General features: G+C 41.7%; 1 protein-coding gene across 7 annotated transcripts in view; it reads left to right on the top strand.

Moving 5' to 3' along the window:
- The window catches only part of PHACTR3 (phosphatase and actin regulator 3), a 112,884-nt gene that overhangs the window by 38,688 nt on the left and 55,172 nt on the right, over positions 1-19,024 (top strand). For 6 of the 7 annotated variants that reach the window (XM_083801778.1, XM_083801777.1, XM_083801775.1 and 3 more), the window contains one exon: positions 18,434-18,595. In XM_083801778.1, the coding sequence (XP_083657904.1) occupies positions 18,434-18,595 (162 nt within the window). Of the gene's footprint in view, positions 1-9,832; positions 11,841-18,433; positions 18,596-19,024 lie in introns of those variants that run through there. The other variant, XM_083801779.1, reaches the window with a different exon arrangement.

The raw sequence follows: 19,024 nt of genomic DNA, 5'->3' as shown, positions 1-19,024 counted from the left end.
ACCTACTGAGAGTACTGATTGGTTTAAATATCCCATGATCTGTTAACTGTGCAACAAATGCTCAGCTCCACCAGTTGCTCAGTGGCAGAAGAGGAAATACCACGTGTGACTAATCTGAGAGTTACTTGTAATATTTAATGCAGCCAGCCCCATCAACTATTTATTATTTAACCTATTTATTTATAACTTTGCCACTAAGTGTTACTTTAAAACTAAGACCAAGGACAGAATTTGAACACAAACCATGGGTCGCTGTCATTCCATCTTCCCTTGAGACTGCTTGCGCCAGCTTTCTCCAGCTTTTGTGCACCGAAATCCTTCAGATTTACTTCCCTGTTCTTCAATTCTTTCTTCAGAAAGTGCACCCTTTTCCCCAGAAAATCTTGAGATTCTCTTAGAAGTCATGTAACTTAAACCATGGATTATTGAGCCTTTATGACTCACTTTACAAAGCTCTTCTCAATAACCATGTGGGTCAGAAAATTAATTAATTTCTATTGTCTATTTCAAATATCTATTAATATCAATGTCCTCAAGAAGAAATAAACTCTGTCACTCACAGAGAACTGACCTATCAGACTGCAATGTTATTTTTGCAACACTGAATTTTTCTCTAAAGGTAGATCTCAGTGTATTTTAAGATTGTCAAGGCATGATCACCAAGCACCAAACTACCTTGGTGGTACTTATCTCAGAGCTTTGGAAGATGAACAAATACATTGAACCATCAGAAACTTTAAGAATGCACATTTCTGATTTTCACTTTTAGAGAGGAATCCTTGAAAATTTGGTCCACAGGCACCTTAAAGGTTCAAAACCCGGAGAGCCAGGGAGATCCCAGAATTTCCTATCTCTCCCTTGCCCTTCTTCCACTGGAGGGAAAAAAAGTGAAAGGCCAGGGAGGGGACAGAATGTAATTTCCAAGTCAGTGTTAGAACTCAAACACCTGGCAACAATAACACAGGCAAAGAACCCTTTCTTTCCCTATGCTAGCAAGCCAGAAATCTTCTCCCTTATTTTTAGTGCCAAAGAAATAGGTCTAGGCCAATTTGTGTGGCACAGTACCCTTGAAGACTGCAAGTGCAATGTTACACCTGCACTGCCACTGGACGTCAGCTACAAACAGCTGCACAAAGTAGAGAAAAACAGCAGGATCTTCTAAGCCCTCCCATTCCCCCAGATAATGACAACTTTTCCCAATTTTTCTCATTCCTCTCAGGGTAAGATGGAAGATAGGTAATAATTCCCTTTCAATACAGCGTTTAACAATCATGGGGAAGGAGATAAATGCTATATTCCAGAGAGATTAGTACGGTGAAACCCAATTATAATGAATAAAATGAGACAGCAAGTGCAACAGTTTGCAAATACAGAGAAGCCTTGAGCTGTGTGAATAACTGATATTTTACTATGCTGGCAGTTCTGAAAAGTACTTAAAAATTTCAGTTTGAAAGAAACTTTCAGCATTTCATACTTTGATAAATTGAAGGAAGATGAAAAAAACAGTTTCAAAATAAAAACACAAATCAGAGATTTTGGGGGGTGGAAGGGGGGCGTACTCTTCAACTCAAATGCAACACTGAAAAAATTTCTCCAGAATATTTTTCCAGCTCTAGTTTTTGCATTCTCCACTGGCTTCAATGAATTGATGACATAAGTAAAAAGCCTTGGATCTGCAGAGCTGTCAACTATTCTAATTTTATCCTGAGTATCACATTTGGAATTTAGGATTATAAAATTCTGGCATTAGGTTAGGAAGTTGCAAAGAATCTTCAGAATTTATTTTAAAAGCTGAATATTTTTTAATCCTCTATTTTGAAGGCAAAATAGAATGCAAATTCAATCCATCAATTGCGTGGCTTTGGATCTCTGACTCATGATTTTAAATACTTTGAGGTGAAAAAAATGGGTTTGGCCTTCCTTAGAATAGATGTATGCTGTGGACATGCCCTTCTGTTACTATTAAGGCAGGAATCTATGCCAAAAGACACACCATATTATTTTCTTCCAAGCATACAATAGCATGGAACTTAACAAGTGCCATTGTAAATGGCAGTTGCTGTTATTTGCATATGTATCAAGATGCAAACATTTATCTGTCATTCTATAACTCCTACAGCACAGTTTGATGCTTTACCCACTGGAATAATTTTTCTCAGAACAGTTCATTATTCAGTAAAATTCATAATAGGAGGCAACAAATTCCTGAATAAAATTTAGATTTTAGGGACAATCTGCAAATGAGGGGCTAGTAAATGAATTGCAGTACAGCTGCATTCTGGTCTATGTAGTTCTGGCTTTTCTGTCAGTTGAGAAAGAAATCGGACTGAAAAGCAACCCTAGAAGCAACCCTTCCCCCTACGCAGACAGTCAGAGTCCTTTCTGAGAGAAATTTGCATTCCTTAACTGTACACAAATGAACATTGCTGAAGCTTCAAAAATAGAGGTTGGAAGATGCTTGTGAAGTTCTCTCAATGAAATATTGAACAGGGGGTCTAAAAATGAACACTGGTTATCTGAAGTGAATGCCATAGAAAGAGAACTAGTATTATTGTAGAAGAGAAAGGAACTGTTTACTTTTTATGTTTCTGCTCATTAAAAGTGTGATTAAATGGAAGGAGGCGAGATGAGATAGACCATGTGTCATGTCTTTCCACTGAAGACAGCCAGGCAGTGTCACATCTGACTTCAAAATAAATTCCCCTGTAGCTATGTGTGCTAGTAGGGCTTGATTTTGTTCAATATCATGCTAGAAATTATTACTTTGCCGTGTTTGTGTGAAGTAATTACTGGTGCCACTCCATCTGTGCCTTATAACCCTCATTAGCCTCTGCTCTCATTTTCTACAAGGATTAATCTATTTTGAGAAAAATCACGGCAAGAAATTATGCTTGTATAGCAAGGTCTCATTCTGCAAATTGTAAGAACTGTGAAGATGTCCTTCTGTTTGCACTGAATCTAAGGCCACAATGTCAAAGAGAGACGATTAAATGAGTCTGCAAAAAGATGTACATTGGCAGTCCTTGGTTTGCTTGTGTAACTGAGCTGTTACACGTACATAGTCAGAACTAGCCACGAATACAGCCACCATATGATTCGTATGTACAGCTGCGGCAGCTATATATCAGATCAGATCTAAAAATGCACATACTTCATGTACAGCTGCACACCACATTCATTAAAAATATTCTTCTGTGACTGTCAGGGCAGTCATTCTACGTGCAATTCCAGTTTTTTTAAAGGGCATATTATCCACATGTGCACCTTCAGCTTGCACTCACTCCAGACAGTGCTGTCCTGGCAGCTCTTGCATTCATTCATGCTCCTTGCAAGATCAGATGCATCACACCACCGAGCATCTCTGGAACTTCCCGGGCCTATTTCTGCAGTTAGCGTTTGCATGGCTGCAGGGTTTAGCTCAACAAACTAAAAGGCAGAGTGCTGGACCAATATTCAGACATGAAGGTCCCGTTTCCAGCACTGGCTTGAACTAAGAGAGGTCACAATATATGTTGTGCTTCAGCTTTCCTCCTCTAGAAAGCACTTGGCACTTACAAAAAATATGTAAGATGTGGTTGTTAAAGTTACATAACCATTGGCAAACAACATACTAATACATGATACTAAGCTATTTCATGTGGGTTTTGTATCACTTAAACACCACAGAGCATCCAGGTTAGTTTGCAGAGCAAAATGCTGAAAACTACCTTCCTGAAAAGTCTGTCTGTCCCAAGTAAGTGGCTTTGCAGTTGCCGTGCTACAATTTATTTGCTGAGTGCCAAAGTGCGTAGCAGAGAAACAGAGTTGTAGGTTTTTGTTTGTTTGTTTTCTTAAACAGTCTAAACGTAAGTTAAACTTGCCTTTAGGTAGGCTTAGCACACCCTGCAGCCACCCGGGAACATTTTCAACAAATAAGAAAGTTTGTGATTTGAAGCAGGAACATTTGATTTCTTTCAGCTGGCTTGGCCAGTTTTGGCTTAGGAGATGCTCAACTGTCAAAGCTTTACACTTATAACGTTGACTAAATACTAAGAAGTACTACCCTTCTCCCCTTGCCCTTCTGCCAAGTCCAGTAGGGAAAAAAGAAAATGTTGAATTTGGCTTTGCTGAATTTAGATAGTGATAGTGGTCATGCCATTCTAAAATCAAGCCCCAAATGCACTCTCACTCCGACCTACATGAGAATATAGAATATCCACCAAATTTGGTGAGGGTGGAACACACATGCATTTGCAGTGCATAAGCAAAAAGTCCAAAGCCAAAACCAAAGAAAAACAAACACAAGGAAAAGGCTGGTCTATTTTGCTCTGAAAATGGAGCATCACCCTTTTGCAGCTGCACAGCATAGGCTACGTCCCCTGAAAATACTCTGCTTGCTGTTCACGCAGCACGTGGCTGCTGTTGAAGGTTGAGGTCACTGAGCAGAAGCGATCTGTACAGAGACTAGAGCCACCATGCGATGTCTCGTTTTGCTTCTCACCACCAGGCCTCTGGGCCAGGGCAGCAGGCAGAGACATCCCGTTAGTTTCACGTCACCTTCTGGCACAGGTGGGCTGTCATCGAAGGAGAGGCTGATGGTAACACCAGATCTGCGCACGACTGTTTTGACCAGCAGTACAGGTTTCATCCAGATCAAGCATGGGCAAATGATCATATTTCTGTCAAATCAGCCAGAGCTGTGATGTAGCGTGTATGCCAGCTCTGTGCTTTTATGCCAGATTGATGCCAACTGGGAAGACAGACAATGCTCGGTACGGCGTGAAGCCCAAGTGGCACAGGCAAACGGTACCAGATCCAGCAAAAGGCTTGTTGGAACGAAGCTGACTGATCAATATTTTTTGAACACATTGGAGATAGCAGAATGAATTTTTACTCGATCTGCACATCATATTACTGGGACTGGAAAGTTTTGATCTGACGCTAAATGCCCTAAAACTGGATTTATTGGATACCAGCCCAAGACTTTATGAACCAAGGCATACTTGTTCATGTCTATCTTCTAAGGGCTTGTCTATCTTGTGGGAAAGACGCTGTGTTAGGGTACCTGAGCTGTTGTGTCTACTTCAACGCCATGGAAATACATCTCTCCTTCCATCTAGCACACTATTACTTGGCAGTGCTTCTTAGCTCCCCGGGTTAGAGCCCGTGGCTGTACAAATGCCGCAGCGATGCTTAAGCACCCTGCCTCGCTTGGGTTACTCGGAGATCTCCAGCACAATGCCTCTCTGTATGTTTTACAAACATCTCTTGTTTCCTTTTCCTTATTAAACAGAACAAAGAATGAAATCATAAGATGTTTTATTTTCAGCTTAAGCATTCTGTTCTGGTTTTGGTGGTTTTACTGTGAATTGCATATTATGGGTGACATACCCATGTGTTTTTGCAAGCATGATCTCTCTGAGTGGTCCCTGATGGAAATGCACAAGACACGTAACTCCAGGGCACACTGTGAGAGCAGCACCCAGGCCACAAGGTTAGCATGTGAACAAAATCACTGAGCGCCAGCACGTGTCAAAGAAGGTGAGTCTAATGGGGCAGGGCTTGAGCTGTTCAGGATAAAATGCCCTCTTTAAACTCCCGGGGAAGCATTCTGTTTGTTGATTTATTGTGCCAGGAAATCTTAGTCCTATGCCCACATGAAATGTCATCGCAGCCAGTATCAATATCATTCCTCCGCAGGGAGATCATGGGGACAGCCTAGCACCTGCTCTGCTAATCAGGGGCCGGTTAGGTCTTTAGGGTCAGGCTTCATCACCCAGCAGTGTGGGGAAGGCACGCTGCTTCACTAGCCATGCCTCCTTCTCTGCATAAACAAAGATCTACATTTTTTGGAGCTGTCAGTCCAGTCTCTTAAACTTGCTGCCCTCAGCACTAAGAGACAAGCTGGGTGGGCTTGTGTGGGGAAAAGGATGGGCTGTGCGGGGAAAGGATGCCTTGGTGATCATTCTGCCTTATTTCCAAATAAACATGTTTTGTTAAACTTGAGGCACTATCTGACCTCATCATCCAAAGGCTATACCAATAGCCAGGTGTCAGAATCATATTTTCTTTTTTTTGTTCTTTGAAGCTTTTCCCCCGCTTTAAATAGAAGAATTAATTTTTCCACAGAGAAAGGCTCTTCTATTAATAGCACTAGGAGATCATTTCAGCACTTGAAAGGAAAAAATTACTTGAGCTTTTTGTGTGTTTTTTTAAATACTTTAAAAATTATTGCAAGTTACTTCGTTGTGCAGGCAAGAATGCCCGCCTTCAGAGTTTTAATTACTGGGAAAAAAAATAATCTCTAAGTTCAAAAAATAATAGTGAATGAGACAATGTGAAATGGCTGAAAATAAACATCTTCAAACGGTCTGGCCCTATGTGTCAGTTCTCTCTCATGCTTTGATAATCTCATCTCAGTTGCTGAAACAGACTTATACAGATTGCATAGGATGCTTGCAGGTGATTGAAAGGACTTCTGCTTATCTGCTGCAGTGAACTGCCAATAATAGGTGATATTCTGAAGGGCACCCTCAACCCATGTCCTCCCTATAAGGCATAATGGAGAAAATTTGTCCAGTTACACTTCTGTGATCTCACACTCCCAAGATCTCTCCTCATCCATTTAAGAAAATGAGAGGAAAACAAGCCTTAGGCTTCTCTGCCTTTTCCAAATAAACTTTGTTATCCTCTTATGTAAAACACTAAGAGAGTAGTCCAAGTGGCAAAGAGCTTTATACACAGCTTCACTTAAAAGCAAAAACATAAAACATGTTTTGTTCTGCAGTCACAGAAATTTCAGTCATTTATTGTAATGAATGGGCGATGTCGAAAGAACATATGGTATTTTTAGCTCTGCTTCATTACCCAATGTGGTAAACCAATCCTGAATACTTGTAATGTCTAAAAGCTTTCTCTGAGAAGAAAGGTTCTTCCTGCATAGTCTTGATTAAAGTCAGGCTTGTTATTGTCCAGAGGATCAGCAACTGTACTGGGCAGAAAGAGAAGGCTGTGTGCAGGGCAAGCAGTCAGACTTGTATGAATGGTGAAGTGGTAGCAAAAAAAGAGTTGTTTGTAAAAGCAGAATCGATATAGAGAAGAGGAAAGGTAGCCCAGGGAGAAAGGGAATAGTCTTTGATGGGGAAGTGTAATTTCAGAGTGACAAACTGCATCTGACCTTACGTTCAGGTATTTAGGACTGAAGCTCTATATTAGGGACAGATAAACTCAAGCTACCATGATTAAAACAGGGCATAATAGGCATAAGGCATAATACATGCCTATAAATGCAGTAGAGTGCATAGGCACATTTGATACCAATTTCCCTTGTTACCGTGTTTCACCACATTTTTGTTTTTACTGTTCTGTTTTCTGTATGACTCCATTTGACCTGCCAATGAATTTGGCTTATGCCTGTGTAAGCTGACCTTTCTTTTTTCTTTATTACTGCACTAAATCCTTGACTTGGTTTGATATGATCTGTTCAGTCTAGTCACAATCCAAATTACGGGATCTGGCTTATTCTCAATGAAGTGAAGGAATTTCAGAGTGAAGAATGGATTTCTGTCCTGAACATCCCCTGCTATTTCTAAATACAGAACCATAGGTAGCTCCAAACAGATTTAGTTTGGATGTAACTCACACTGTACAGGAAGGAGTGGGCATGGAATAGCACAGATCAGCCTGGCAAAGCACTGAACACCTTTCCAGTTCTTATAAGAGCCTGTGGATTTTAGAGTTTCTTGGAACATCCCAGGATCAAATCCAAATTGTGCCTAGACAAGTGAAATTCAATACCATCATTACACAAAACTATCCACAAAGTCAACAGCAGTCTGAAGCCTGTGCAAATACCAAAGAGCTACGGCATACATTTCAAGACAGTGATACGGAAATCTTTAAACATCTTAGTTTTCATTACACTCACAAGTAATCAGTTTTTGGAGCTAAGACATTGGCACTTCCTCTATTAGCACCCATGTAGGTTTCTGGCACAAAGAAGCTTCCAGGAGATTTTTGTGGATTTTTAGTGGTATGCCCCAAAAGACTCACAGAGTTCCTCGGGAGGAAGCAGATATTATAATACTGAGGGGGGGCATCTCTGTTTCCAGCTCTCCATGACTCATGGGAGCAGCTGAGAACACAGTTAAAATATGAAAGCTGAAAAGAAACTGAGTAGTTATTCCATTTCTCTTCCTCTTAGAAGAACTAAAAAATACATAAATTTAGGTCAGACAGGGTAAAAATATTCCATGTTGTTTTTCCTTCCATGATATTTGGGCTTTGTGAAACTTGTAAGAACAGGCCTATGATATGGTTGAAGAGAACAAGGCTCTTATTTACTTTTTAAATAAAAAACTCATGTTAAAACAGAAATTCAGGTTTTTTCAGAGATCTGGTCCATTTCAAAAAAAAAAAAAAAGAAGAAGAAGAGAAGGGGAAAGAGTCCAAGTATTCTTGCTGATGAAAGGCAAATCTTACAGAAATATTCATTAGATGATCCCTCCTCAAAAACATGACCCAAATGAAAATCAAGAGCTGTTAGGAGACCAAAGGACTGCCTAGAACTGTTATTCTTAAAACAAACAAACAAAAAATCAAAACAAAACAAAAACAAAAAAAAACCTTGTCTGTACAAAGAAGAGCAACAGAGCTTCCTCCCATGCTTTTAATTTTGGCAGTCAATTTTTGTTCTTTTGCATAGTCACTAACCAGCAAAATAGAATTGTAAGCGTGTGCTCCCGGGACACATCTCAGTATCACAGAATCCCACCAGGATTTTGTTGTTGTTATTTTTTGCTTTACACCATGATATTGTACACAAAGTCTGTAAGTCTAGGACTGGACAAGTCTCACCTGCTCAGACAAAATGTTCAGAACAGGATTTTGATCAGTAACTTCGGTATGTATGAGAAACACGGCTCCACATCCCCCACACCAGCCCCTACCACTATGCTCCCTTGGCAAAGCCATGGCAAAATCTATTAGTAGGGAAATCTTGTGCAACTCCAAGTTACTGCAGCCTCCCTGTCTCATCTGCAGGCTGATCTACAGTGAGCAGGATGGTGCCTGATGCATTAGCCACATGGTGACACTTTTGGTGATACGTGGTGACCTTCCAGGCACTCAAAGGCAGATGTGGGAATCCTTTACAAACGCTGCTATCTAACAGGCTTTAAGATATCAAAAATCAGTTCTTAGCAGCTACTATTTATATCTTATTTTAACTCAGTATTATCTGTATCTACTTTGTGTGCTACCTCTTGCTCTTCTGTTTATTCCAGTTTAAGGTAGTTCTTTCCAAAATGGTGTTAACACTGTAGCCTTTAAACATCACAACTGTACATGCTATTGCCTAATTTTCCAAACAGTAACCATCTGCAAACAGATCGTAGAAGTTTATTTTGTGGCATTTGCAGTTTCTGTGTACCATTAATTTAAAAGCCGGTGACTTTCAGTACCAACTCACAGGAATTTGCATGAGTGTTTGAGGACTTTGAAGCTCATAATTTAGTAAGAGAAATAATGAATGTTACCCTTCCTCTGGAAAGAAAATATGAGAATTCTTAGTTCATCTCTGGAAGGATGGTTGTTTACTTTGTTTGGCATTTTTGCTTTTAATAATAACCTTGTTTCCTTTGCACTTCGTAAGGAAAAAGCTCGTTCTCTGTCAAGTTAAAGGGTCGCAATATTACATTACCTAACAAATGCCATTCTTTTTGCAAACCAGAGGATGCTGAGTCCTCAGCACCAGCTCTTCACAAACCACTTCTAACAGACTGCACTGCTTGCTAGTGTGGACCCAGCCAATACAGCACAGGAGCAATGTTTGCTCTGTGTTTGCACATACATGTGTGTCTTTCCAACAACACGACGGATGAGAGGGTTTGTGGTACCCTGCTCCCTTCTGGCTACTGAGTACTGAGTATAATTGCCTCTTTGGAAAATACCAGCAGACAGTAGAAGAACTGGACCTTTAGAACAATGCTCCCCTCAAAGCATTCCCCACACAGATGTCTCATCCTTACAGAACGTTACGTACAGGAGAACCAAGCCTTCTCTAGAATGGGTTTAACCATTCATTCGGGTGATACGGCCTCCTAAGGAGGGTTTCATTGCAATTTACAACCCAACCAAATGCAGAAACTAACTGTTGGCAGCTTTATAACAGTTTTACAGGGAGCCAAATTAGATGCAGAATCTTTAGATGAAAGTTGAATTCAGTCATTATACTTGTTTTCTATACTACCTTCCTCTGTGGCTGGTCTGTGTTTTGTCACATTTTTGTCTATGCATTTCTTCTTCCAAATCTCTACCCTATTCTGTACAACAGGCCTAGAGTCGCATCAGAGACTGTTGACTAATGCACATTTTTTTGCCAAGGGTTGTGAGGAAAGTGAAAGTGCAAAGCAGCAGAAGTGATAAAGGAAAAAAAAAAAAGGCAGCTGCTCTTACATTTCACAAAGCAGAAGGAATGTGTCCTACCTGCACTAGTGACATTAAACAGTCAGAGCACCATCAGAGATCTGTGCTGCATTCAAGAAAGGAAACTATGCATTTAATTATGAGGGCATGAAAGTGCGTAGTGTGTGAGGATTTGGTTAGTTCTCTAATGTACGAGTTTGGGGTGGATATAAAAGTGACAGCTGGTTGTATATCTGGCAGGTACAGAATCCCATAGACAGAAGAAACTCTAAACAGGTTGATTCTGGGGCATGAATCCCAGAAAAAAAAGCAACACATTGTTACCTTTCAGCATGTATGGTGCTATTACACCGATGACTTCTCATGGTGTAACATCTCCCTCTAAACATAACTTCTATCAGGGAAAAGCGACAGTGAAATGAATTGGACAGTGCCTCTTGGAGACAGCAAAGAGTGTTTCAGCTTGCACACTCCCCGAGGAAGCTACTAAAAACATCCTTTCAACAAGCTTACAGCCAGAATACAGCTAATTAAACAACTGTAGGTGATGCAACACTGGTCCTGTAGAGGAGACAACAGCCTTACTACGTTGAGTTTAGGGCAAAGCCTAATGCAAGTCATTCCTACACTGCCTGGGCTTGGGCTCCCATCATCCTGCAGAACAGTACCTCTCCAAGAGGCTTGGGGAAAAACCCCAGCCCTGGGAATTGCCAGCACCTGTGGTACAAAACCCTCTGCAGATGCAGGATGGATGGGCAAGGCTCGGTGTGCAGCCTGGCTCCTGGCCCTCTGCTGGGACGGTGCTCATTTGACTTTATTTGAAAGGATTTTTTGTAAGTCTCAGGAGATGCTCTTCTGTTGCTGCCTGAGCAAGTTCTCACTGGGTGGTGTGAAGCATGCAAATGCCAAGCTTCTCCTCTCCAAAGGCGATGTACAGGCTCAGGTAACCGAGTTAACTGTGATTATACAACAATCCTTCATTAGGCTCATTTTCTAACTGTTATTTAATTCTTCCTTATCCAGGTAAAGCATGTTGTGGGTTCCTTTACACAAACACTGAAAAAACTTATTTTGTTAATGAACTGCTAATGTCACACTGTGCGTTGTAAATGATGGGAAGTGCTGCTGGGACTCGACACAATGATCCATAAGCCTGAAAGGCTCCTGATTAATTCTTTGCACCTTGGCTCATACAGCAGTAATGCTGTTAGGTGATATGTCAGCTTCCTGAAGGAACATATTCTGGAAGAAATCACAAATCTCAAGCATATAAAGTGTATTTTTATCTAAAAGATGTAGCTGGAGTTGCCACTTCCCTGCTCTCTTTCCTTTGATAAGCATAATCTGTCTCCCATTCATTTCAGCTAAACCTGGTTCTGAAATCCAAATAGTTTGAAGGGAAGCACAGCATGACAGAATGGAAATAAACTTCCTTGGCAAGCACAGCCCCCTCCTACCACCCACAAATTATGTTTTTTTTTCCTCTCCTTCAATTAAAGAAAAATGTTAAATCATAATTTAACATACTAAAGAGCAGTGGAAATCAGAGAACAAGGATGCATGGCAAACATTTGAGTTTGAAGTGAAAATGGAAGCTCAGGCTCAGGAGCCCACATGAAAGGTGGAAAGGAAAAAACAGTAACTTACGTTTTCATGTGGGTAAGTGTAAAAACCTAATCAGGATTCACACTCCTTGGCTAAAAGAAAGGTGATACAGCCCAAGAAAAGCCTGTACTCTGTGGAGGCTGAACCCAGAGCTGTTTTGGGTAGGGTGCCCATAAAGGACTCCACTCCCTTCTGCCACTTCTCTTAGTGTTTTCACCCTGCCTTCAAGTATCTCCATCAGTCTGAAGTCTGCACAAATTTTGTATGTCAGATTTTCCCAAAGGTAACTCAGTGAATGACAAACTTATGTGGCTGAACCTGGCCCACTATCCAGCTGCCTCCTTTCAGGATTAAACTATTGGGGGAGGTGAAATCATGAGCATGTGATTCTGTAACTGATAACAATTCTGAGACCAGAGAGAGGAATTTAAGCCAAAGCTATTTGCACTGTTGACCACACATAAACTAGAAATCTGGCCAGGTAAATGTCTGAACTTGCACCTCAGTCCTGTAATTTTCCCTACTTTGTTTTAATATTTTTCTGGTGTCACAAATACGCTGTGTTACAGCAGCAATCTGTATCATGTCAGCAGCTGTGCATCCAGAACGAGCTTATGACTGCATTCAATGCTGTACAACAGGTACCTTGCCTTCTCTAAATAAACAAACCATCACGAACTAGTTTGTCTGTTTAACAAACTATTCAGTATAATTTTTTTCCAAAACAAAGCAAAACAACATTGAAACATTCACAGCTCTAAATACAACTGAAATCCTTCAAAAATTAAATAAATTTCAGGTTCATCAAAAGCTTTTTTCTCATTTCTAAGTCTGATTTCTAATTTCTAATAGTCATTCAAAATTGGAAAAAATCAAGACTCTGTATGTTCAAAAAACTGAAATAGAAACTTTCGAACTGGAACATTCCACTGCAGTTTTCTTTCAAAGAGAGTTCACAAAGAGAGCGTGTCTGCAGAAATGCAGGTGACAGAAAACATTTTTAGCACAAGGAAGAGCTCCATCACAGGAAACATCTAACGAGTGCAATAAAAAGGCTCGTCAGTCTGAATTCTGCTTCTCTGGAACATAACAGAAGTATTCAAAGGCTCTAGACACAAACAATTTGCCCCTGTACTGGAGACTCAATCGTTGTGCTCAGTTCTTCCTGCTTTTAAGATGCTGAACTAAGGAAAAGGGACTTATTCCTGCTGCTAATTCTCTCCCAAAGCTCAGGATAGTCCCTACTTTAAAACCAAGACAATCTCTCTGCCTTCTTCCACCCACAGGTTTCTCTCACTAGATAAGAAGCGTTCTCTGCACAGAGCACCTTTGTAGAGAAGTGCTGTTTCTTGGCTAACATCACAAATGTCTGGGTTGCATGATTCAGGACTGACCAGTAGTAGATGTGAACCCTTTAAAAGCTCAGCTCTCCCCATGACATCCTGCTTAGCATCCTTTATAAAGGGGGACACGAATTCTAGGCAGCACTGGAGTTAGCAGTGGCAAAGGCATGTCTATCACGGATGCTGAAAAGGTCATTTTGATTCCACTCACCGTCTCTACCCTCTGGAGGGGACCAAAGGGAGCCTCTTTTGCCTTTTTTTAACTTTGTATCTGGTTGCAAAGATGGATGCAGTAACGATAAAGGGGGGAACATGCAGAGCTGCATCACAAACCAACACATCAGAAAACAGAGCACGCCTGCCTTACAAATTTGCCTGCAGCTCCTCTCTGCTGTGTTATTTTTAAACTGCCTGCAGGTTGCAGATTTTTCAGTGGCCCTTCTCCTAGAAGTGCACACAGGGGATTTAGGAAGGCACAGCTTCCATTACCATGAATAGAAGTTAACAAATTCCCAGCACATTAAAATTCAGCATCCTTCGTCTTCCCATAAACTTCTTGTTGCAATTTGTGTATTCACAAAAGGGCCTTCCAGGTCCCTCCCAGTCCCTCTGCAGGGCAAGGTCAGCATACCCCAGCTCTGCATTCCTGATGTGCCCAGCTGCCGCACAGCAGTCTGCAGAGAACAGCCCGCAGTTGCTGTAATCAGCAGCCCAGGCATCATTTGACAGTCTCTTTGGCTTGCCAAAAAAAAAAAAAAAAGACAAGAAGTTACTCAACTGACTGAACCCAATGTTCAGGTTCACCCCAGCACCATCATCTCAGCACCAAGAACGTCTACTGTACAAAGGAAGGCTGTGTGCAGGTCTGGGGCACTCTCCCAGCACACATCCTGGACCCAGACTTCACTGAATTCCTAGTAACATTGCTCCAGTTCTGCAGGAGTCTGGATGGGACAGAGCCAGGACTTGATATCAGTAAACGGGAGAGTTCCTATGTGCAGGAACACTGCATGATCCACACACAATTCCTATAAAGAGAGTAACGGAAGAGCAGTATTATTATGCTACCCCACCATTTTAAAGAAGAAAGCAATAGAGCACGTTTCAGAAGTGCTGATCAACCACAGCTGCTACTGAAGTAGACAGAAGCTGCAGGTGCTCAGACTCTGAGGGGTCAGGCGCTGAAGCCAAACATGACAAATATTATGGTTTCTTTCCTTCTTCTGTCTTGCCTGCTTATTCTGCAGCCCAGAGCAGCACTGCAGAGCACTACCCATCGGGTCAGAACCTCTCCCCTTGTTTGATGCGCTGTCTCAGACATCAGACCACCCACACTCCCGGCCAATGTCAGGAGCTGTAGGAATCACCCCAGCTGGCACCATGAGGAACGCTTGCCCAGCCTCATCAGACAGGCGTGTGATAGATGAAGAGTTTGTTTTGGATGCGGAGCTCCAGCACAGGAGCCTTTGCCCTCTGCAGGGTACACCAGGGACTCGCAAGTAATTTCAATAGAAAAAGCCAACAAGCGCCAGTCAGAGCTAATGCTCTGGCCCAACAGGGCTGAACTGTGTCCTTGGGGGACAGCGTGGGACCGACTGGTTTATCTCAGCACTTAGGGCCAAGCCGAGCCTGGCCTCCCTGCACTGGGCTGGTGTGCTGGGGGTTAAGCTTGTGCTGACTCAGCCCTGCGTAAGGACCGTCCCTCATCCTTACACGTTACGCAGCTAGTTAAGCTGTTGCTCGTTTCTCCCTGCTGATTTGGAGAGTCCCGACTTGGCTCTTGGCTGTTTATATTTCACAGACATCCTCCATGTAATTGCATGGCCTGGCCCCAGGCTATCAGGCTCTGGGAGAAATAACCGCATTATTCCACAGAACAGTTAGCATAATTAAAATATCGACTGCAGATTAAAAAATGTGCTGAATACTTCACAGAGTGGTTGGAGGGTTGGCAAGTCTTGGCAGCTTGCTGGCTGCAGGAGCTGGCTGGTATTTAGATGCGCTTGCTCCTTCAGCATTCCCTGCTGTACGTGGGAACTGCTTTTTGTGCTGTCAACTCCTCATCTCCCAAGCAGCCAACCCACACCCAGGAAGAAAGGAACCGACTAGAAATGAGGAGCTCCAAGGGCTTTCTTGTGATTCTTATTGCCAGTGAGACCATTTCCTTGTTATTTATGACTTCAGGACATCTGTCTTACTGTGTCTCTATCTATTTTTATTTGTGTCCATCTCTCCAAATGTACAGTGTAGGAACTGCATATGGTGAGAATGTACCAGGTGATAAACCCATTTGCTTAAGAACTGTCTGTACCATCTGAGAAAGCATTAATAAATTTTAAAAGCCAATGAAAACCTCCACCGGAACATTTGTTTTAGCTACTATCTTCTATTTGGTGATTGATGTGTATTTCATCTGTGACCCGTCTAAGGTATAAATCTTTACATTTCCAGAGCCAAGAGGACAGAAGGGGATGGAAGAAGCCCCATTTGCAAAGCTGGCAGAAAGCACAGAAGCATTGACCACTGCAGGGCATTTAGGGAATTCTTAGTGCCTTTGCAGTATCTCCCCCTTCTCTTTCCCAGGGAAATATGTGGGATAACAGACATTGCTAGGGACATGCAGATTTGGGTTTGAATGGCTTCTTGGTTCCATCTAAATCCCCTCCTATCTGGCAAAAATGGTAAGGTGATCTCATGCTACATGTGGATGATACCTAAAACACTTTGCAGACACCTACATCCTGAAAGAAATGCAGCAGGATCAGCAACTTGGCAAGGTACTGCTCTAAGTCAGATTCTTCTTTAACCTTCACTTACATGCTTGAGAAATTCCGGCGACGAGAGGAAGCGCTCAAGCAGCAGTGCAGCCTCACAGGCAGACAGGGACGGTGGAGCTCAGGCTGTCCTACGCCACTGAAAAAAACTTCCAGGGCCAAGGCTCTGATTTACAGTCTGATCTACAGCTCTTCTGAGAGGAGCTAATTTTATGAACATTTCCATTCCCACTCAAGGGATGTCACAAGCAATGGCCAAATGTTATTTTCTGAGGCTTCTATTACAGCTTTAAAGTAATCATAATAGCAAATTAATAGCAGATCTTCTCTGCCATTTTCCATTCTCATTGCCATCTCCATAATCAAGAGCAGCTCTACTTCTTCAAAGCTTATTTCTGTGATACTTCTTAGTTTTGAATATACAATTAGGGAAGAAGCATGATATCTTGGCACTCTAACTGTACTCTGTAGGCTACTGCCCTCCCCCTGTGCTAGTTTCTGTTCTCAACTTCTTAATATTGACCTCCAGACTGCTAACCATAAATAGCACCTTGGGTAGACAAGATTATTTCAAAAACTAAAATAGATTTTTCTGTACATTTAAAAGCTATTCTAAATTAAACCCAAGGTAAACTATGAATTTAGAGAATCTTTTGTCTCATTCTGCTACACTGAAAGAGAAATTCACTGAGCATGTACAGTGGGAGAGGAAAAAAAAAAGTTTCAGCTTTTCTCTGTTCTGGTAGTTCACATGGCCAGGTTTTCAGTTTGCCTCCACTGAATGATTCATCTCTCTTACCAGTATTTTCAAAATTAAATGGAAGAGGAGGAATGTGTTCATTCCCCTGCTGTGTTTAATAATCTCCCCCAAATTGTTTCCTGTTTACTAAGAAATCCCCACCTCCATGCTGTGATTTAAGCATTTTCACCCTGTTGACTTAAAAACAAAGCCTAGAAGATGCTGTATAGTTTTTACCTTGCAGTCATAAAGCAATTTATGATACATGTTTCAGAGAGAAATTACTTGGAAACGTGCACGTGTTCATAGCTCCACATTGCTTATTTTGACTGATTGTAGGAAAAAATACAAATTGTCATTCAGTTTTTATTCGTGTACCATGTCTGATCACTTATCACAGCTGCTTTCACCAGTCACTGTACTGGTGCTCAAATACAAACCTCAATAAAGCCACCAGTAACACCACCGATTGAACTGGGCTTCTTTCTTTCGTGGTACTGGCCAGCACACAATTGTGAATAGTCAGTGTATATTGTTTCACACAAGATTTGTCTATAAGCAAAGCTTTGAGTGTATTTTCAAGACAAAATATTAAAAATACCTAAATTGCTTTTCCAGCTGAAGTATTAGCTGTGAATTCCTGTGGCTTGGCAGGACAAAAGGGAAAGAATTTTCCCCTTAGCTTCCTCAAGGAATACATTTGCACAATAGTTGTAGGATTTTATTTACATAGCACATATCAAACAAACTGTTCTTATAGAACAGCATTAGCTCACACATGTCAGTGTGTTCTGTGCTAGCTTATGTGAAGAGAGTTCATTTAACAGGCAGAAATATCCTGTGCGCTGAGAACAGAAATGGAAGCTGGGAATTCAGAGGGGACCTGAGCTTTCTCACGCTCTCAGCTTTTCATAAAGGTCTAAACTTTTCTAAATGAACATTACATTTATATGATTAACTGGAGTTTGCGTGGGCCTAATTTGCAGATGTGTTAAATTTCTACTGCTCCTACTAAAACTCTCAGGAGCACCCAGCATTCTGTGTTCCAAAAGGCTGTAATGAGCAGTTACACAGCCCTTGGGAGGGAGAGCAACACCGCTCCCTTGGTGAGTCCCAGGCATGGTTAAAGTCAGGGAAGAGAAGGAATAAAGAACAGGGTGTACAAATTAAGCACATCTCCCTCTCTGTGGGCCTGGATAACAGCCTAGAGAGATCGCTGAGGGACAGCAGCAGTGGAGATACTCAAGTACTTGGTATCCAGAGGGGTGCTGTGTAAGGCTGCAACCAGAAGGAAGCACCGGGCTGGCACAGCAAGGCTAAGTGCCTCTGGCTGGCATCCCTCAGCCTGGCCACTGGCTCCAGCAATACAGTGACAAAGTCTTACGCTGCTTACCTTGGTGACTGGACCAAATACGTGTTAGCTGAGGAGCCTCCATTCACCTGCCTTTTTTTTTTTTTTTTTCTCTCTTTTTTTTTTTTTTTTTTTTCTCTCTTTTTTTTTTTTTTTTTTAAGTCCATGCTGAAGCAATCTGTCTAACTGCTGGCTCTCCTCTCTTTTCCCTTCTCAGATGAGATGGAGCAGTCCCCTGCAATGCGTTCTGACTACTTGGTCTCAGGGATTAGAACTCCGCCAGTGAGGAGAAACAGCAAACTGGCAACACTGGGCAGGATCTTCAAACCGTGGAAGTGGAGGAAAAAGAAGAATGAGAAATTAAAGCAGACCTCTGCAGGTACGATGAGAATGACAGTCTGAAGCTGCAGTAAAGCAAAGCTTAGCTTGGGTGAAATTTCCTTACATAGGAAGCACTAATGATTACCTGACCTAAACCTAATTCAGAAATTCCAGCATGTTAGAAACTAATGGCAGTTAAGGCTAGAAAAAGCCCATATAGGCTGACTTCCTATATAACACAATATAATACATCTAAAAGAAAAGGTCAAAATAAGAGAGTGAAGCACAAGCCTCAATACAGACTGCTTTTCATGGGCTGTCCCTTCTCCATTCTACATTTATGTCTGCAAGTATCATCACCCCTTTTATTTGGGATGAAGATTATTTAGGTCACAATAACATTATGAAAAGTGACAGGAGGGAGCTACAGCATGTGAAGTTCCTTCCCTCAAGCAGCTGTCTCTGCAGCGGAGGAGCCCAGCACACA

The sequence above is a fragment of the Anser anser genome (genome assembly GCF_964211835.1).
Source record: "Anser anser genome assembly, chromosome: 16".
Classification (NCBI taxonomy): domain Eukaryota; kingdom Metazoa; phylum Chordata; class Aves; order Anseriformes; family Anatidae; genus Anser; species Anser anser.
This window is presented reverse-complemented; position numbering and strand designations above follow the sequence as displayed.